This window comes from Stegodyphus dumicola, chromosome 10 (assembly GCF_044657685.1).
Source record: "Stegodyphus dumicola isolate Sdum_Otavi_A_Nest chromosome 10, ASM4465768v1".
NCBI classification, from domain to species: Eukaryota; Metazoa; Arthropoda; class Arachnida; order Araneae; family Eresidae; genus Stegodyphus; species Stegodyphus dumicola.
Window position 1 is genome coordinate 116,943,070 of NC_140777.1, and position 22,704 is coordinate 116,965,773.

General features: G+C 32.9%; 1 protein-coding gene and 1 non-coding gene across 4 annotated transcripts in view; both read right to left on the reverse strand.

Annotated features, from left to right (window-relative positions):
- Positions 1–2,583: 2,583 nt before the first annotated feature.
- LOC118201092 (diphthine--ammonia ligase) overlaps positions 2,584–22,704 on the reverse strand; it is a 74,827-nt gene continuing 54,706 nt past the window's right edge. For all 3 annotated transcript variants that reach the window (XM_085825424.1, XM_085825423.1, XM_035373119.2), the window contains 3 exons: positions 15,936–16,027; positions 11,485–11,575; positions 2,584–2,777 (listed from right to left, as the gene is read on the reverse strand). In XM_085825424.1, the coding sequence (XP_085681550.1) occupies positions 2,742–2,777; positions 11,485–11,575; positions 15,936–16,027 (219 nt within the window). In that variant the 3' untranslated portion in view covers positions 2,584–2,741. The remainder of the gene's footprint in view (positions 2,778–11,484; positions 11,576–15,935; positions 16,028–22,704) is intronic.
- TRNAA-GGC (transfer RNA alanine (anticodon GGC)) lies at positions 7,777–7,850 on the reverse strand. Its single transcript has one exon. It is a non-coding gene; the product is annotated as a tRNA-Ala (tRNA).

The following is a 22,704-nucleotide window of genomic DNA, read 5'->3' on the forward strand; positions in this document are numbered from 1 at the left end:
TATATTCTTTGTTAAAAAAGTATGTTAAGTACAATTCAGATCACACATACAATATAATGCAAAAACAAAATGCCCTTCAGCTTGTAGTATAACTTTACAACCTTATATTGCATATTAGGCCATATAAAAAGTCTCTGCAGTTTTTGGTACATTTTTGAACAAAAATTTTCTTTATTGAAAATCAGTTTTAATCAAGTATACTATATTCACCATTATTATCTATGGTCTTTTACAATTTTTTGGGTAGCTTCATAATTCCATCAGTGTAGAACTTCTGTGCTTTTGTCAGAAAACTTGGCCAAGTGATTTTCAGCGGTGCTTCGGTAGGCCAATTTTTTACCATTGAGAGAGTTTTGCAGACACCAAAACAAATGGTATGGTTCGGGCTATACAGTGGATGCATGAAATTGCACTCTCTCCAAACACTCAACATAACCTTCTATGGTGATAATCCAGGCTTTGAAGTCATTTGTGAAGGGTCACTAGCCTTTAAACATGATGGCTTGCATTTCAAATTCTCGTATTTCCACCCATTTTTCATCACCTGAAATGATTCGCTTTAAAAATGGTTCAATTTCATTGCGTTTCTGCAGCATTTCCCTGATGGCAATTCTTTGTGTTAATTCATGTGGCACCCAAACATCGAGCTTCTTTTTGTAGCTTGCTCTTTTCAAATGATTCCAAACTGTTATGTGGTTGATGTTTAGTGCCTATGCTATTTCCTGACAGCTCTCATGCTGGTCTTGCTCCTCCAGTTGTAAAATTTTATTGACTATTTCAGTGACTGGCCGACCAGAGTGAGGTGCATTTCTGACAACAAAAGTTCTGGAAGGGAATTGAGCGAACCACCTCCTTCGTTCACTCACCGTACACTTCACAATTTTTTTTTACATGTTTTTACCTTTTTTATAGTAAAAAAGCGTCACATATCGTATTTCTACAGATATTTCACTCATTTTCTAATAAGTATAACTTTTTACAAGAGCAACAAATTAGAAAACTATCTTCACAAACAATGGAAGCTGAATGTCACCTTTTAAGCACATGTTTATTTCAGACGATCAGGTGAGTGCTGCCAGATATATAGGCATCAACACCATTTAGTAGCAAAAAACCGCAAAGACCTTTTATATGACCCAATATATATCTCCTTAAAAACCTGGAAACAATATATCTATCTATTGGAATATTACATATTTCCTTTAAAGTAATGAATAAGTAAATAAAGCTGTGATTTCCATGCATGGATAAATTTGACTTCTCAAAGGACACGACACCAACCAACCAATCAACCAAGTAAATAGAAATTCAAGATGTAGAACGTAAAAACGTATATTTAAAATAAGCAGTACAAAATATGAAGGCAAAACGACAGGAAAAAATGGTATGATATTATTTTATCGAAAATAAACGCCAGGTGGAAACTGGTATGCCTTTTTTATAAACAAAAGATTTCATTAATATCCCTTCTTAACAAAATTTTCAAGCATCACAGAAGTTTGTTTTATTTGTATCTTTAAACAGCAATGGTAATTACCAATAAGATGCTGAAGAAAATTATGCATAAACATTGATACTGAAACTTATTAATAAACTTAGCATAGCTTAGTATGGTGCTACATAAATTAACCACTCTGATGAATCTGACATATGATATTTGTACAATCAACAATATAATTTGAGCCTCAATATCTCAATATTTTAACAATTTTTAATGTTTTTTTTTTTTTTTTTTTTTTTTTTTTTTTTTAGTTGAACAATCTTGCAACTATTATAAATTGAAAATTCTGAATAATTGTAAGAGCTTCAATACAACATTGTTAATTGTGAATTTCACAAATTAATTGCTAATTTCAATTCCAGTTTTAAAGAAATTAAATTAAGATTCAAGTCTTTTTTTTTCCCCCGTTGAGACAAAAATCTGCCTTAGATTAAAGAAAAGTTGGAAACAAAGAAGTTTGTTTTTCAGTATAAATAATAAATTAGCTTTATTGATTAATAAACAGACATTTTCCCATTGCTCTGCAAGCATTAGACAGCACTGCAATTGATGCATTTCAACGAGTTTGTAATGGAAATGCTGTAGCTTCTAACAATAATATTCAGTGTTGATGCTGGTAGTCTGGCAAATGCAGCTTCTGAAGAACTATTTCAAATGAGTCCCAACCAACCCAAACCATAACTTTCAACAGATAGTTCCTTGTTTTAGCTGAGGCCTAAACTGTTAGCTCTTCCAGTTTTAAGTGCAGAAATAAAACAACAGAGAAACAGTAGCTTTTGATGACCAATAATCAGTGGCTAGATCAAGCTAAATGCATGCAGATGGTCAATCACAATGATATTCTGCTGCTGAAAAATCTCTGAAAACTTACATAGAATTACATGCTGAACTTTCGCTATCTAGAATTACATGCTGATTTTCTAAAAGAAACTGGCTCATAGTCACATTACACAAGAGGAAAATTATGAAAAATACCCATGCAGTCAATCGTTCACCTAGGTTCAAACATGGTTTGCATTATTAGTATTCAGTGTTTTTACCATCTAACCACTAGTGGCGATGTATAGAAATACACAGTTGGCCTGATTTTTCTTACCCTTTATTTTGTTTTTATATATAAATAGAAATACATTAAAAAAATATTAACAGACAATGTTGGCTGTTAAGTCCATTCTGTTTTTTAAATGTACATTCAGCAAAACAAAATATAGTACATTAACCTTCAGGAATGCTTTAAATTTCACCTCTGCCATTCATTCTTTTGCTGTTTTTCATCCTGTAATAAAATAGCAGGTAAGCAAAATTTACATTAAAAGTAATATGCATCATTAAAGTACATAACAAAAGTTGATAATGAAAGTAAGAAAATTAATTTTCACTTTTAAAATTCTATAAAAATTTCCATTTAAGAAGCACATATCTAAGGTTGTACTTAATTCTTAGAATCCATACCTAAGCTCTAATGAGATTAACTTCCTGCTGCAGGACATAAATACTTTGCATAGTTCTCATATTTTTATTATGGTTTTCAGTAGCAAAATTTACTGAATTTTGTCTCTCTCAAGTTTTGTCAAAGTTCATTTAAATTCCTATACCTCAGCTGCCCCATATGCTAATGATACAATATAATAAGAAACAGCTTTGAAGTCATTTATATACACATTTTATCCTAGATCTAAATAAAAACAAATCATTTAAAGCCACATTTATATACCTCAAAGAATCCCAAATATTTTATCTACTGGCAAATATAAAGGACTTCTGGAATTCCTTAGGTTTAAAATTAAGAAAAAATTTACACTTGTTCGATTATCTTCAGAATAACAGATAGATTTTATCAAAATTTGGTTTTAAAACATGGATTGATACAATACAAAAATTAATAAAGCAACAGTCATGGAATTCTCACACATGATCATGCCTAAGTCCCATTGGTGCAAGAATGTCTAAAACAAAGACTGCAAGACTGATCCCCCCCCCAAAAAGAGGTTAATTTTAAATACACAACCTGACAGAGAAAATGCATTACTAAGTAAATGTGGTTGTAAAATCATTCAGATTAGAAAGTATACATAGCTTCACAATTTACATATATGTTGTTAAATGCAAGTTAGTGAGATAAAAAGAAAGAAAATGTCAGATGAGCTGACAGCTGCTACTCTCTCTTGGAAAGCCACTTTTTTAGGAGTTTTTCATCTTGAAAGATATATGTAGTTGAACAAATGTTTGGCAAATGCCACCAAAAGCAGTTTAGGCAGTCAAGCACATTCATCAGGAGTTTCATTTTAGGCCTACAAATGGCTGATTGGTCCTTCAGTCCTATCACAAATGAAATACATAACTACTTGTAGAAAGGATTATTGTAGAAAGGATGCAGAGGATTTAGAAGAGACAGATTGATGAAAGGAATGTGAATTATACCAGAGATATTGATGCATCTAGATGGATGCCGGGGTATGTGTATCAATACATCTGAGGATATGTAGTGGTGGCACCCCAAAGCACTACTGTCAAAATCATGCAGAATGTGCAGGGAGATTTGGAAGTTGTAATATCAGCAAGAAGGATTTCTATATGATTGGTCGAAAGCAGCTTGCAGTCATGCTATTCTTTACAAACATTGCTAATGACACAAGCCACATATGCCAATGACTGCAGTGGTAATAATGAGACAGATGGTGGATGACCCAGGATGACTGAACCATGTAGGACGGATTACAGTGATGGACTGAATGGCACAGGTAGATGTACAATGATGAGTTTGGCTCCTAGCTTCAGTGATGAGTTTGGCTCTTTGGTTCATCAATGGGATGTCAAGCAATAGTCTAGAGGTAGATTGTGACAAGTTCAGTCCTGCTCTGACTTTTGAATAACACTGAATTCTCATTTAGGGCATCATTGCCATGTTCTGTTCATGCCATAAGAGGCACAATGACAGTCTGTGGGGTAAGTGCCGCAGCCAGTTACTATTTACTACTTTTAGCAAATGCAGAATATTGTACTTCTGCAAGACAACATTTGACCATACACACTGAAAAATAAGCCCTTATGACACCTAGATGTTTCTTTGGCCACCTAGGTTTTCACTAACTCTTTTATGGTTTTCTCTCTGCTAGGCAGTATATCATTCACATATAATCATCTAAATTTCCAATTTTTTAATAAGTTCTTGAGCAAAATTTTTAAAATGATAGCTTTTATAATACCTGTTATCATTAAAACTGATTTCATGATCTATTAACAACCCAAACCTGAAATAACTGGAAATAATTTTTGAAGACTTTACCTTTCTTGAAGTCATCGAAAAATTTTTTTGCTATGCGCCACTTTCTCATAAACTTCACTTTTTTTTTTTGTTTACTAAATATGTTAACATTTGCTTATTGTAATTTCAATTTCAGTTAAGCAAAGAAATTTTAATGGGAAAAGAACAAAATACATATCCAGGTACAGGTAGAAATGGGCAGAGCACTAAAATTTAACTATTGGTTGTACAGATAGAGTTCCAACTCAGTAACTGTACACTCTGTCCCAATTTCGATGGAGAACACTCAAAGGAACAGATCTCAGATCCTCTACTGTGTCCAAACCACTTGAAAGGACTTTTCTCTCACCATTTTTTTTAAGCTCTTCCATGCCACACAGATACTATACACTTATCAACACTCATGCATTCTTCGATATTCAAACCTGAGATCAATGATATGGTAGCCAGTATTAATAACTACTGTACTAATAAGGACAGCAGATTACATGAGTAATGGATTAAGAATTTATTACTATTTTAATTATAAATTATGAATTTTTATATATTTCATAATTCTGTATTTATTCTTTTAAAATAAACTTTTAAGAATTTATTTTGCCTAATGCCTCTGTTTTTACTGACCATTTTAAAATGTAACTCCAAAAATATAATTAGAATTTTAAAACAGTCAGACAAACGAATAATTAATGTATCCGAATGTAAAATATTATGCATATTTTCTTGGTCAGCACATTAGTTAAAGTATATTCTAATTTCTATACTGCATTCTATCAGTTCCACTGTGTTCTCTCATTAACAGAGCAGTAATGCACAAAGTCACCTTAACCCCTTAACAGTCGCATAATTTTCAAGAAAACGATCATAAATGTGCCTATATTTTAAATTCACGAAAATTGTATAAAAATAAGTGTTATGTACAATATATGTATTCATTTTTAATTTTTGGATTTTTTTAGCTTGAAATTTAAAAAAAATAATATTTTTTTACGAAAAGCCAACATTTAGGGTTACTGTGACTAAATGTTGGTTTTCCAGTACGCCAAGAAAATTTAAGAAATACGTGTTTTAAATATTAAAAGAGAATTTTATTAAACTTACTTATAATATAAATAAAGATGACTAATTTTTTGTTGAGTGATAAATTTCAAAGCATGTGAAGATGCATGTGAACCAGATTGACGTGATGTGAATCAAAGCATGTGAACCAGTGGGATTCAAAGCATGTGGACAGTAGTACTGAGTTTCCTTCTTATATCTCTTATTGTTTTCATCTCTTCTGAGACAACAAACTCTGCATTCTCTTCATGGTTGCCGTTTCTTATCAGTTGGGGGTAACTGTCTAATAAAATGCCTTTCAATCAAAAACGGTTTGGATTATCCTCTAGGTTTGGCCAGCCTCTTATTTGGAATAGTGTCTGATGACTGATACATTTCAATAAGTTCATCTACTAAAGATAAACAAAACATCAAATGGGATTTTTTTCCCACCTTGTTTTTGATAAACAAGATATGAGTTCAAAATAGCCTGATCTAACAAATGAAAAAATATTTTCTTATAATAGTTTTTTACTCTTTTGCAAGCAATAGAGTAATCTCCAAGATATTGGTCTACAGTATCTACTGCTCCGACATTTTTCTTGAAATCTGTTACAACTGTAGGTTTGGACTGTAGATAGCATGTTATCATCTTTCTTATCTTTCCACTTCATGGCAGGAACTTTACTTGTTCTCATTAATGACGAAAAGTTACATTTTCACCCTTTGTGATTCTCTTTTTTACGAATTCTTGAGGCGTTTCTTTTCGGTTTAGTTTTACAGTTCCATAAGTGTCTGCTTGAAATTTTAAAAGCGTGTCTGCTAATTCTGGTGAAGTATAAAAATTGGCTGTTATCAGAAAATATTCTTAGAGCTTGATAAATGACATCAAAACTTGAATTGATTGGGACAGACCTTTATATTTTGCATCAAAAACAATACCTTTCCAGTATATGTAATTTGTGACCATATATACCCTGAACTTGATTCACATAACAAATATGATTTTACTCCAAAATGGGATCTCTTTTTTGGCATATATTGTCGCCATCCTAAAGGACCTTTGAAGAACATGAGGCTTTCATCAATTACAATATCACATTCCAGGAGTTACAGCTCTTTGAAACAATTCATTCAGGTGCTCTGACACTGGCCAGATTTTATACAGCTTAGGATTTGGATGTGTGCTACAATCAAAAGTTTCATTATCTACAAAATACATAAACTTGTGTATTTCATAAAATGTATTACAAGGCATTATGCTTCTGAAAATAGGTGTTGAATGTTTTTTGCTCCAATACATTTTTATATCCGGTTTTCTTACAATACATTGTAAAATAACTATACTGAGAAATTTAACAATTTCTTCCTTTGTGACAGGTATCCGAGGTCTTCTATTTTGGATAGGTGGAATCCTGGAGAATTTTGGCATCGTTCAGCATATCTATTTGTTTCCGAAATGATAAGATCCACTAAATTGCCATCTACAAAATACTCAAAATATTGTAAGACACCAAAATGTGGATCAAAATTTGTATTTACCTTTGGTGTTCCCAAAAATTTAAAACACGAGGGTGCATGATCTACTAAAGTAAATACAATTTTAGTCCATGCTCATCCAGACAACAATAGTCCATCATCACTGCTCTCCGATTCACTAACCATGTAGAGACATCAAGTTTTTTTGAAAGCAAGAGAGATGAAAATGAATAATCACCTTCGACAGGAATCCAGCCACGGACCTCTGGAATACTGACCTAGTGTGCAGAACCACTACACCACGAAGGCACGCTAGGAAGGCGGGAGTAATACCTTATATACTCCCCCTTTTAAAGGGCGACTGGGGTTTTTAAGGGACCCAATCACCAAATCCTGGGTGAGGAGAATCATGATACACCACCCTTTTTAGTTCAGGTGCCACTGTAGAGACATTAGGTATTTTTTGGAAGCCAGAGAGATGAAAAATTAGCAATGCCTTCACCGGGAATTGAACCACGGACCTCTGGAATGCCAGCCCAGAGTGCAGAACCACTACACCATGAAGACACGCTAGGAAAGCGGGAGAAATACCTTATAACCAAACTTTCATAAAAATTAGTTACTTCAGAATCACTCTCAGATCCATTTATACTAAAAATCAGAATCCAATTCACTGCCTGACTCACTCCATAATTTACAGAATATTAAAAAATAAGTATATTTTATCACAGAACAGAAACCACTTGCATTCACAAAGAGACTAACTAAGTAACTGGGCTAATACTAAGATTACAAAATACATATCTTAAATACACGTTTGATTAGTGCTGATATCTAGTTTACAATATACTCCTTATCTCTAATTGCATAAAAAATACTGTTCTGATACTGCCATCTCGTGTGTGAAATGAGGAATAAAACTTTTTCCGGGCAAAAGAAATGAATAGGTTTTAAATCTTTTCGGCACGTTGCTTTTAAACACTCCAGCCTGGAAATATAATGGGCACGAGAAATAGAGGGAGAAACCTCACCCCGTTTTTTTGACGGGAGCAAAAAGGAAGCGGTTAAGAAGAAAAAACATTTTCTTAAGAAAACTTCTTCACCCTAGCAGCAAAAACAATTCGTATCAAGAACCTGCTAATAAACAGAAAATTCTTTCACATGAAAATGAATCTCATGAAAACATTTACAAACACAAAGCTAACAAATGATTTACACATCACTGAGAAAAATTTCATCTTTTATCAGTAAATAAGGTTTAAAAAAAAAAGTAACTTCATTGGAGCAAACATAATAAAATCTGCAATAGCATGGCTGCCAACCTTGAAATACAAAATATCAGAAGGTTCACCCGAAAAAAACCAGGAATTTTCTGGATATTTTTTAGTTATGAAGTAGCACCATTTTAAAAGAGCTGAAACTCGATTAAAATTCGCTTTATAATTCACAATTCAATTTATTCAACTATTTATGCAGAGGCTGTTCGCAGATTTTTTAGACGATTTTCATTGTATTTACAGAAACATTTTACCTAACATTTTTTTTTTTTTTGTTTTAAATGTTTCATTTGATAAACCTTATTCTTCACTATCTTCCTACACCATAATTTCAAGACATTAAAAGCCTTTTGTAGTATTAGATAAGGTATTTTATCCTATTCCTCTTGAAGAGCTATCAAAGCCCAAGAACAGCTTGCTTTTTCAAAGTCCAAAAATGCAAAAATCATGGGTAAAAACTTCAGGAAATTTAATAGGAATATGAGTGAAGTGTATGGCCTTGATATCCGTTTCTTGTTCCATTTGTTCCAGGAAATTAACAGTGGATTTTGAGGTGTGGCTGGTTTGCTTTGTCTTGATGCAGTTCTACTGATTAATGGCACTGTTGGTTGAGAAGGTTTTTCATATTTGAAAACTGAGCACAAATTATGCTCATGATAATATGTAGAATTGATTTAAAATTTGTCTCCACTCTGTTTTTAATTTGCGTTATATGCAAAACCAGTAACAATCATAAATGCCTTTGCAAAACTTTTAGATTCTTTTAACCATGTTTCAAGATTTTTTTCTCCTCCTTGTTAACAATAAATGGATATCTTTTTATTGCAGTCATTTAAATACAACCAAGATTCATTTACTGTGACAACATTTTTGTCCGGATAAATGATTCTCAAAAAGAATTCTGCAGTGCATTCTGTGTTCGGTGATATGTCATGGAAAAAGACGATGTCTATTATGATTTTTCATCTCCTGCTTCCAAAAAATTAAAAAAATCACAGTGGTACAAACAAAAATAGCACACAGTGGCACACAAAATTTACTGTGGCAAAAATTAAAATGTGGTAGATGATAATTCATTATGACCAGGAACTGACAACTAAGTCTAAAGAACACAGTGCTTTTGAGGCTCCCAAGTACATCTGGATAGCAATCACAAAGTCCAGAGTCTGAATCTCAGTGAAGTCACTGCATATTTTTCGTACCTTCTGTTCAGAAATGGACTTAATGGCTCTACATATTGGTTAAAACAAAATTAAATACAAATTTTTACTGATTAAACATTTGGTTGATACTCATATAAGATTTCATAAATATCACGACAATTAAGATCAAGTAAAATTGCTAAGAAAATTATGCTGAAGTTCACTAGGGATGGGGAAATGAAATTTGCACAATTTTAAGCTTCATTAATTCAATAATAAAACTTAAACTGCCACATTTTATTTTCTCATATTGATTTCATAACTTGTTGAGACATTAGGTCATTTTGAAGCATGAGATGAAAAATGAGCAATGCCCTCGCTGACACTCGAACCACAGATCTCCCGAATATGCATCAAGTGTGCATGACCACTACACCACGAAGGCATGCTAAGGTGGGAGAAATGCCTTTACTCCCCCTTTTAAAGGGTGATTGGAAATTAAGAGGCCCATTTTCCAAATCCTGGTGGTGGAGAATCATCATCCACCACTTTTTTTAATTCGGGAGCCATTGTAGAGACACTAATTAGGTTTATTTCGAAGCAGGAGACATGAAAAATGAGCAATGCCCTCGCTGGGACTCGAAACACAGACCTCTCGAATATGCATCGAGCATGCTAACCACCACACACCATGAAGGCATGCTAAGAAGGTGGGAGAAATATTTTATAAACTGTAAAACATTTTCTTTGGTAAAGGCTAAAAATTAAAAACCAGGAGATTTGGTTATCTACCAACAGACTTGGAGATGTGTCAAAAACCTGGGAGTCTCCCAATAAAACCAGGAGAGCTGGCAGCTGTGCAACATATTAAAACTTGCTATGAAGATGAAACGGAAATTTAAATTAAAGAATGCCATTAAGTTTCTCGGATTTTAACAAAAATGATACTGATTATCCGTGCAAATCTGAAATTGCTGAAATTTAAATTTTCAGGCTATTCAATGAGCATCAAACCTCTCTTTTTGAAGACACACTCAAATGGAAAATTATTTGGTAAATCACCATGTAAGTACTTGTTAAATAAATATTTATGTGCCCATATGTCCTAACTGTACCATTTATATCAAATTGTCAAAGCAACAATTAAAAGTTTCCCCCACACACGCGCATAAACTTTCTAGAACTGAACAGTTGTGAATAAGTGCTTCAACAACACACATAATAATGACATGGAAAAGAAAAGTTTTTGTTATTGCATATGATAAAAGAAGTTAAGTTTGCTGTGAAAGGAAAGACATTCCTTAGCGCCATGCAGTCCTAGCTTTCAAATCCTGTCTGAATATCTATCATTAGTAAATATGCTTGTATATTTAATGCTAAACAATAAGGTTAGTTGAGTTAAATAAAGTTATTAACTGAATTAAGATGATAATTGAACATTGAAATTTCAGTTACTTTAAAAAATAAAAACAATGTTATCTGTACTGATGCAAAACTACTATAAAATTTAATGCCTTTGTTATTAAATTAATGAAGGCAAAATAATAATAATAATAAGCTGAAATCAAATGATTTTTTGTTAACTCAGCAGAAAAGCAAAATTTCCTCACTTAAAATAAATTCATTTAAAATTGCAGGGGGGGAATCAAATAAACAATTTTATAACAATGAGGAACAAATCAAACTAATTTCATTAAACATCCAATTGAATATTATGTTTTTGACAACAAATGCCACATAACTTATAAGCAATTCATACATTATAGCAAAACAATACATTACACTTTTTTGGCTTAAAATTACATCCTTCAGAATTAGATATCCAACAGGAGCAAAAGCATCATTTGAGTGTATAATAATTTCTTTATCTCTTCTGGAAAAAAAAAAAAAAAAAAAGTGTTAGGAATATCATATGCAGTTTTCCATTTTATACAATGCAAAATGTAAATACATAGTTTTACAATACATGATATTAATAACAAACAGGTAATCATTAAAATCCACTTTTTTAAATACTATTCATACTCCTTAATTTTTCTTCAAATATGAGATACATATTAAAAAAAGGATATTTACAAAAAGCATTCTCTAAGAAACATTACAGCTATTACAATCTCAAAAACGTGGCTAATAATTAATGCTGAGAATGTCATACATAAATTTCAAACCAAAATAAGTAAAAAGTATGCTTTAACAAAATAGCAGAAACTTCATATAAATTTCTTGAATTATATGAATTATAGCAGAAACTTCATATAAATTTCTTAATTAATTACATAAAAACAAAATCTTCATATAAATTTTGAATATTTACATATTTCATTAACTATAAAATATTAGTTTAAAAACTTAGAAAACACCTTTGAGCAACAAACTTTTAAAGATTTTAATTTCATTTTAGTTAATGAATTTCAATTGCAGGGCTATAATATTTCTGTCAGTCAGAAATGGGATAATGAGACTGCATACCCAAACGAGGGTTAATCATGAGAAAGAAAGTTGACAGAAAATATTTCACAATGTTGAACTTATCATTCTTTTTTATTAATAGAACTCATATAAAAATTTAGTAATAGTCATCTTATCAGATATGAATCATAATTCACAATAAAGGCATTATGACTATCTCTTTATTTGAAGTTATCTAACCTAACATGTTGGCCTGACTATACCATATCATACAATTTCTCACATTTCATGACTCAAGTTTTGTATCGCGATTTAGAATAACTTTTATTTTCTCAGTACTTTCACCTTTAGTTCACAAAGAAAAATATTCTTTTAGCATGAGTATTTTCATACATTTCGGAAAAATTCAGCTACAGGAATGTTATTTCTAATTCCCCCATTCAACTGTCCCATAGTTTTCATAATTCTCTGAATACCACCAATGTGAACTGAACAATTTGGAAAATCTTATTCTACAGTTATACTGGCATTCATGATAATTCACTAATAAATGATTCCAGGTTTAATATCAATAATTTACGACTGCCTAATAAAATTTATTTATAGCTTTCATTAAAAATGGAACAAAGTTGTTGTTCTGCCTTTGGTAGATAGGCGATGTTCTCGCTGCATACTAAGAAAAATATAAAAATAACTTGATGCTTGAATTTTGTAGAACTTAACTGATGCTTGAAATTTGTAGAATGAGCTAGTGTAAAATATTCGATAAGATTATCATGGCTACAGCTATATGCAGAAATTAAGTAGAACATATTGAATTTCGTTAATAAAATGTTGTTTTGTGCCATTAAGTCAACTATCTTGTGGACTCTAATCTACATTAATGATCATTCCCATCAATTCAAGACGAATTTTGACTAACGCTATAAGCTCTCCTAATTTGAACATGGAAAAATCTTGAATCATCACATAACATTACATTTGGGATCAGAAACCAGGAAATTGGATTACTTATTAAAAGGTAAGAAAATGTGAACTATTTGTATGAAAGCATATAGATCCCTGGAAAATAATTAAAAATGGCTGTTTCTGAAAAGGTAAAAACAGAACTTGAAAAACTAAAATCGAAATGTTCTTCATTAAAAGCTGAAGTAACAAAAACCTTAACTAAAGTTTAACATTTGCTTTCGATTTCTGATCAAAATCAACAAAATATCCTGGAATTGAATGAATCCTTGGAGATTTTAATTGACAAGCACGATTCCTTAAAGCAGCTTGATAAAGAAATCAATACTCATATTACTGATATCATTGACTATCAAAAGAAGTATAAATTAAGAAGATAATGAAAAATTAATTTACAGTAAATTGAAAATTTCTAATTGTATTAAAAATTATGATAAAAAATGTGACAAAACAAATACTGATGATAACACCACACATCATGTTGTTTTGAACGTTCCTAGTGTTTCTATAAAACTTCCTAAACTGTCTCTTAAAAAGATTTCTGGTGATTCTAGTAAGTGGCTAGAATTTTTTAAGGCAATTCATAAAAATTGAAAACTCAGTTCATAAAAATCCAACTCTAACAAAAGCAAAAAAATTTATATACTTAAAATCTTTGCTCATTGGACAAGCAATAATTGTCTCTCTGGTTTCTGTTTGACTGAAGATAACTACGATAATTGTTTAACATTACTTAAAGAAAGATCTGGATGGAAGGATTTAGTCATAAACAGCCACATGAATATGCTATTGAATTTAGAACCTGTTAGATATTCAAACAATATTTATGCATTGTGCAAACTTAATGATCAGCTCAAAATAACTATACGGAATTTGAATTATCCTAACATAACAAGTGATATATATGGGCATTTATTAAATTCGATAATTTTAAAATTATTTCCACAAGATTTGTAATTAGACTTTCGAAGAAAATGCACTTTTAAAGAAAATTATAAAATAACCGAAATTATTGAGTTCATAAAAAATGAAATCGAGTCTCGCGAAGCCACTTCTTCCATAAATAATCTATGAAGTATAAAAATAACAAAAAAATTTATTAAAAATCAGCCATCACTTAGAACAAAAAACACTTGTTATGATAATCCTAAATCACAAGTCTCTGCTTTTAACACATGAGTAAAAATATTTTGTCTATTCTGCAAATCAAACAAACATACATGTTTCAAATTTTCTGATGAATAGAAATGGAATAAATTAAAAGAGGAAGGTTGTTGTTACAAATGCTTTCTAAAATCATATTTGTCATCAGATTGCTGGTCAAAAATACAGCCATGTAAAAATTGTAATTAGAAATATTATTAAAAAAACTTTTTTGCCATTCCAAATCAAAAGAAATGAAGGATGTCAAGACTGAAGCTACGAAAAATAAAATTTTTGTATCTATTTCCCACTGTAATACTCTGAAACCTGAAAACAGTGTTCTTTTACCGATATGTTCTGTTGTTGCTCAAAATAAAAATAAACTGAGAATTTTAAGATTATTAATTGACTCGGGTAGCGAAAGAAATTACCCACAAATTCATGTGCGATTTAGAATTATAAGGAATTAGAAAAGAATGTTTAACAATTTATTCGTTTGGAACTCAGTGTGGTGACTCACAAGAATTTGACATATATGTTGAATTTGGCGACCAGCTGGTAATCTGCTGTTAAAATTAGTAATAAATTATAATCTATTGTAATTTAATTATTTTTAGACATATTTTAGTACTTTATTTTATTTATTTAATTTCTTACAATGTGTATCATTTTCATTATAAAATTTTACTGTTGATAATAATGAAACTAAAATGTATATTTAACAGTCAGTGGCATCTTAGAGTAAAAGAAATATAGAGGAATACAAGAAATACAAAAGTATAAAAGAAATATAATATAAAACAAATACAAGTATAAAAGAAATATAGATATAAAATATACAAGTGTAAAAGAAATATAGAAATGTAAAAGAAGTACAATAGTACCATGTACTAAATGACATCAAAATAGTGTTTAACAAGCATTAAAATTTGTGGCATAATATCGCAATAATTTGATGAATGTCTAAATCTTCCAACAAAACCACATGTGCAGCAGAGTAGACATAACCAATGCTATCATTATTTTCCATTAGTTTCTAACAACTAAATTATTTACTTTCAGATTCCTACTGGCAAATGGCCTGTTAGACTGAAGGCCACTTTCTGCTGATTTTGACATGTTTTGAAGTTATTAAATCAGACCTTCATTTATAAGCTTTCTTAGCTTAGTTGACAAAACACTGATGACCTTTTTCAATGGTTTTTAACTGCTTCTCACCAAGTTAATAAAATCTGTTATAAACGTGTTCCTTTGTTCTCTCAGTCATGACTGCAGAAATAAAAATTTAAAACGATATGGGATACATTGCTGCAAATATACATTAGGAAAATACGGTACAGGTAAAAAAACCATATAAGCACACTAAGCTTCTAAGGTAATAATAACTTAATATGGTGAAATCCCAGACTTCATACTATTCTGCAAAGTAAAGGGGGGGGATTTCGTAGCTTTGGATCAGACCTTGTATATTTCTGATGCATGAACACATATTATTGGGGAAAAAATTATAAAGTCTTATCTGCAAAAGGTAAAAATATGGATCACCATTTAAAGTTACATGCTGCAATACACATGTTACATGATGTTTTATTTTATTACAAGTAATGATGTTTTATTTTATTACAAGTAATGATTTATTACAAGTAAAGTTATTAAATTTCACTTGTTAAAATTGAAAATATACTAAAATTATATAATTTTAGTTTTATACTTACACTACAAGTTTCTGCTTGAACATAGGACAGTCAAGAGTGAAAGTTTCAAACTCCCCACCTTCTCCACAAATATTAAGTCCAAATTTCTTATTCTGTATTCAAATATAAATTTAAAAAATTAAGCATATTTCTTATATATAGTAAAACACAGCCAATTGTATTTTTCCAATAAAATAATAAAAATCTATGATGGTTTAATATAGCTCTGATTTGTAAAAAATATCTTTTCTTCTATAAAACAACATATTTTCTATGTGATTTTCTCAAAAGCTATCTTCAATAAATTAGTAATAAAACATTTTTATTTACACCTCTGAAGAGGAATTGTGTATTATATTCTAAAAGTAATTTCATTTGTCTGCAAAGTATTGCAGTGATCTAATTAATAAATACTGCATACTTCAGTCAATGGGCTTGAATTCTAAAGCAAACTTTTCAAAGACAATTGCTTCAATCTGTGAAAGATTTAAGCAATACACTCAGTTCACTTTGACAAAGTTTGATTGAAAGTATCCTATGGACCAACAACCAATACATTGTACAACTGTGTAAAGTCATTAGTTTTATTTCAAGCAGAAAACATACGAAACCAGCAATGCCCTTGCTGAATTCAAATTTTGGCCTCTCTGACTGCCAGCCAGACATGCTTCCAGTTACACCATAATAAGGCACATAATAAGGAGGGAGAAAATACTTTACATTCTTCCTCACTTGACTAGAAAGGAGGGGTGCGAACTGCCAAATCTTGGTGGTGACAAACAAATACCATCCACCACCTTTTTAGTTCAGTTGCCACCATACAGTTATTTTGGTTTGTCAAAGCAGGAATCATCAAGTATTCAATGCTCAAACTTTCAAGTTTTTCAACAAACCAAAATTTAAACTCCAGATTTACATGCTGGACATGCTTTCAATTACACCATGAAGACATCCAGTAAGGAAGGAGAAAATACCTTACATTCTTCTCCACTTAAAAGGAAACTGGAAAGATTGGTACTTAGTCATCATATATTAGTGCTCATGAATTATCATCTACCACCTTTTAGTTCAGCCACTACTTGTAGAATCATTACATTGGTTAAAGAAAGAAACATGAAAAATGAATTATGCCCTCTTTGGGATTTGAACTCTGAACCTATCAGGTTCAATGCTCCTTCTAACCTTCTTCGGGAACATACAAGGACCTGACTCGGAACAGAGAGCTTACTAAATCTATGTTCACTAATTGTGGTAAGTAGACAGGATACAGACGAAGGGTATACAAAACCCTTTATTTTTCTCTATATACAATAACTTCTGTACTTCGGAATACACTGACCCTCCACTCGGGGTCTAACGTAAAAAAGTATAAAAATAAAACTAAACTCTAATTTAACTTTAGAATAATACACGTGGAAGATTGGCCTTATAATAACAGGAAGCGTATGTAGCACAGAGACTGTGAACACTACAATACGTTTAATTTATCAAGAGGATTAAAACCTCTGGCCTGGAAGGCAAATAGCAACTGCGTAACTTCTAAGGTAAGCGGCCTGCTTCGAACTCACTGCTTCCTCTCTTACGCTTGGCAAAAAGGCCACACTTAAATACTTGGCGTTCGCCAGACAAACTTTGCATAAAAACCTTCACGCTTATAATTCTGGCCGGAAGTAGAAAATAAGAAGTGATAGTAAAGATTTAAAATAAAATAAACGTTAGTAAAACTTAAGATCCTTACATACTTCCCGCCAGAGTTAATTAGTTTGAAACTGAGGTCTAAAACGACCTTGTTGAAAACTTTTAGCTCTAGAATCTAACGCGAGGCCAACCTTTTACAACCATAACTTAACTAGAAACTAGAAAATTTAAAAGAAAGAAATTTGTTACAATAGCAGCTCCCAGGATATACAACAATCTTTTTTTCATCTGTACTGCATCTAAACAGGAGCTTTATTCAATTCTGGTTCCTTCCAGAGATCTGGAAGGAAAACTAGTTTAATGAAATGTTACACAATGACATTGCAAATAACATATAGAATATACTTCTCTTAACATTCTTATTTCATTCATGACTATTTTAATTATCTCTCCCCGTGCTCTCTGACATGTGTTGTAAAAGAACACCAAACACGAATGTGTTTCTGTCTACGTGTGCCACACTTCCTCCTACAATCAAAACACTAACGTGTTAAAATTCAACATAACGAGACCTCTTAACACACCCTACTTTCAACTCTAAACCCTGAGGTACTATTCTAAAAGTGGCTAACTCTAAAGTGTAGCGTCAGAGAGCCTAACTACATCATTCAACCTTTACCACATATTCGCCATGATTTAATCTTTACAGTCACACGAATAACAAATTTTTAACATTACTTTCACTTTTATCATATCACAGTATTTCTTAACATTTAAAATAACAGTTCACATGTATATAAGAACATATCAACATGCCGTTAATTTTACACATTTGAAAACATACATTAGTAGTACATTGTTAACTTCTATTCTTATTTCAAAGCAAGTGCCAATTCTTTCTACATTGAAATAATACTACATTTCAAAAAGTCTTTCAGACTAAAACTTCTTTCTTGCTAGAATGTTTTAAATAAAATTTATACAATAACTTTTTACAATATTTAAGTCTTTACACAACGCTATTATACATCAACTTTAGTTTTACGCGCGAGTAATTGAAAACATAATAAGAAAATCGGTCACAACTCATTTCTCGCCCTTTTGGCGATAAAGGTAGACCTCGCATGAGGTAAAACTTCTTGAAATATGCCACTTGCAGTAAGAATGAAAGATTAACTTAAGTTTGCAAAGTAACATAAAATTTTACTTATCTTTGTAATATTCGGACATCCTTTTCTGGGCCCAGTCTTTAAAGGTACTGCAAATAGTAGCTTGGTTTATCCTCCTTCTTGTACGGGCTCGCCCTTCAGTGCTTTCCTCTGGAAGCTTCCTTTTCTCACCAGTACGGCCACCCTTGAATACTTTCCTTTTCTCCTCTGCTTGTGGTCTTTGCCGTTTGATGGCAGCTGGTCTTGGCGGAACCGGGAAACTTCTGTCGTGATCCTGCTTGGACCTCGTTGTTGGCCGTTCAAATTTTTCTTGTACTTTTCCCTCCGCCGCTGATGGCCCTTCCGCAGTTCGGCGACTTTTGCTGCGGAGAGTTCTGTCGGATGAGTAGATCTTCCGTTTTAAAGCCGGGTTATAGTTGCCGTCATTTCTCCTGGTCCTCTTCACATACGTCGTCCTTCTCCCTTCTTCATTCTGGGGGTGTTCGTGAACTCTGTTTTCTGGACGGTGGAATGGCTTCTTTTTCTTGTTACCTTCCATTTTTCAGCGGGGCAATTTTCTCTTCACTTGCTTCTGTCTCTCATTGGCTTGCCCTTTTACTTGTTGTTTTCCCACCTCTGGAACTTGTACCTGCGGTGTCTGCCGTGCCGGATCCTGCAAAAGATCTGAAAAGATTTGCATTTTATTACGATCGAAGTAGGGCTTAATTTGATCAATGTTTGCGGAACAGGTTTCACCATTTCTGGCTTTTAACACTACAACAGTGTGAGTTATTTTTTCTATAACATATGGTCCTTCAAATCGTGGAAAAAATTTGGCAGTTTTATCTTCTGGTGCTGAAGAAAGTGAATGCTTAATTTTTAAAACTTCATCCCCTACTTTATAAGTTACTCCCCGTCGTTTCAAATCATAATATAATTTCTGTTTTCTTTGTGCTACTTCCGTATTCTTTTTTGCTTCTTTTATTAGTTTCTCTATATCACCCATTTTAAATTCTGGGGCTCTTTCTTGCACATAAAATAGTTTATCTAACGGTGTTATAACCTTTCTGCCTAGAAATAACTCAGCAGGAGTTTTGCCCGTTGTATCATGTTTTGCGGTCCTAAGGGCGAAGGCAAATTCATTGACATAGTTATCCCAGCTTTTATGAAAATTTTTAACATAACTACGGATAATTTTCACTATATTTCTGTTGACCCGTTCCGCTATATTTGATTGCGGCCGATACGGGACCATTTTTAAATGATGTATGCCCAGTTTTTGGCACATGTCTTCAAATATATTACTTACAAATTGAGGACCATTATCCGATATAACTTTTAGGGGCGCCCCGTATTTTAAAATATATTTATTTAAAATAGAATCGGTAACTAATTTCACGGAGGCTCGTTTTAAGGGAACAATTTCGGTCCATTTACTAAGATGATCAACCATAACAAGGAGATAGCGACTTTTATTTAACTGACTTTTTGGGAAAGGGCCCAATAAATCGATGCCAATTACTTCATTTGGAAATTCGGATTTAATACTATTTAGAAACCCGGCCGGGCGGAAATTAATATAATTAACTGCTTGACATGTTGGGCAGGACTGGACATACGCCCTTGTTAACTTTTGCAGTTCAGGAAAGTAGACTGCCTCGCATACGCGTTGGATAGTTTTTCGAATACCAGCATGAGAAGCTAAAGGGCTGTCATGGAGCTCATGCAGGATATTTAATCTAAGACTAGCTGGGATAACAGGTCGAAATTCGTTGTTGGAATTCGTAGTTTTTGTGTAGAATAATAGACCATCTATTAGTTCGTAATGGGCCGCCCTATTTCTTATCGCCACAATATCTTGGTGGCTAAAATTTTCAGGATCCTTCAAATACTCATAAATACTTCCAAACTCAGGATCCTTACCCAGTTCTGTTATTACAGTTTCTCAGGAATTTATTGTACACGCTGTAAGCATTGCAACTTTTACGGTATTACCCTGTTCGTCTAATTTAATTCGTGATAGGGCATCTGCTACGATATTTTCCTTTCCGGGGGTATGCTTGATTACCAGATTATATTCTTGCAGCTTGAGTGCCCATCTTATTAACCTTGGGGATAAATTTTTCCCTGAGTACAATCTAGTTACCGCCGCATGATCAGAGTATACTGTTATCGGCGCCTTTCCAACATAGACTCGGAACTTTTGCACTGCTAACAGAACTGCAAGTGCCTCTCTCTCGGTCGCGGAATAGTTTCTTTGTGTTTGATTTAAAGTTCGGCTAAAAAATGCCACGGGCTGCTGATTTTGCGAAAGTACCGCTCCTACTGCATAATCCGAAGCATCCGCTGAAATTTCTAAATTTTCATCCTTTTCAGGAAATTTTAACACAGGGGCTTGCGTTAATGCTTGTTTTAATTTTTCGAAAGAACTATTGGCTTCGGCCGTCCACGAGAATCTTGCCTTTTTCGTTTTTAATTTTAACAATGGCTCAGCGACAGCCGCAAAATCTTTTATAAAGGACCTATAATATGAACAAAGTCCTAGAAAAGAAGAGAGCTTCTTTGCCGTGTTTGGAGTCGGATACTTTTGTACAGCGATTATTTTTGATTCATCTGTCTCGATCCCTTTTTGAGATATTTTGTTATCTCAAAAATATTTTAATTCAGGGGCTGCAAATTTGCACTTTTCGACATTAACTTTTAGATCGGCCTCATTTAATAAAGAAAACACCTGTCTTAAATCCTGTATATGTTGGTCGAGATTATCACTAGTAATAATGATATCGTCTAAATAGATAAATGTGGACTTTCCAAGAACAGGTCTTAACACAATGTCCATGCATCGCTGAAATGTTGCCGGGGCGCCTGAAAGGCCAAACGGCATACGCAAAAATGCATAAGTGCCAGACTTGGTTATAAAAGCAGTCTTAGGCACATCCTCAGGCCTCACCCCTATTTGAAAATAACCAGTCATTAAGTCTAAAGTCGTCATATATTTGGTGGATGTTATGTTCCTTAGAATTTCTTCAATAATAGGTAACGGATATACCGGATATTTCGTTATGGAATTTAATTTACGGTAATCAATAGCGAATCTCCACCTTTTTGGATGCTCCAAAGGATAATCATTATTTTTCTTACATAAAACCACAGGGCTAGCATAACTACTTGAGATGGGCGTTATGATCTTTTTACGTAGCATATCGGTAATATGCCATTCTGTAATTTTTTCCTTATTCTTATCATACCGGTATGGTTTTTGACGAACTGGCAATGCATTTCCGGTGTCAATACTATGGTTAGTAACCTGAGTAAATCCTGGAATATCACTAAATAAGAAAACAAATTCACTTACCACTTGTCGGATTCTATCTTGCTCGTCATTAGGCAGGTGGTCAAGATTTAACCTTGGCGGTTCAACCTTTTCTACACGCACTGGTTTCATTGTCAGCTTAAGGGACGCTTCATTAAAATCCAGTGTAGCTTGTGCGCCTGAAAGAAAGTCTATTCCTAAGATCAAATGTGCTTGCAAATTCTTTACTATAAAAAACATCACCTTTACTTGTTCGTCCTTGATACGGATATACAAAGGTACTTTACCTACGCACTTACATTGTTCTCCTTGCGCTGCTAATACTGTCGTATTATCCGCATTATATATGCGGTATTTGCGAAAATACTTTCTAAAAAAGACTTCTGCCACACAGCAACACTGCGCGCCGGTATCCAGGAGTGCGGTGGCCGGGATATTATTCACCAAGACTTCAATCTTCGGAAGAGTCAAATTTTTCACCATTACTGTATTTATCTTGTAGGAAGAGGGGTTTTCGTGGCCTTCGGATTTCCGCACCCTCTCGTCAGCAGAAATCCGTTTTAGTTTAAATTATTTTTCCTTTCCGTGCTTTCCTTCTTTTTCCCCTGGCCTTGAGACTTTTTTCCTGGGTTGCTACTGAACTGTCGACGTTCGCCGGCTGTTTTTGAATGCTCGGGTTTCCTTGCCCACT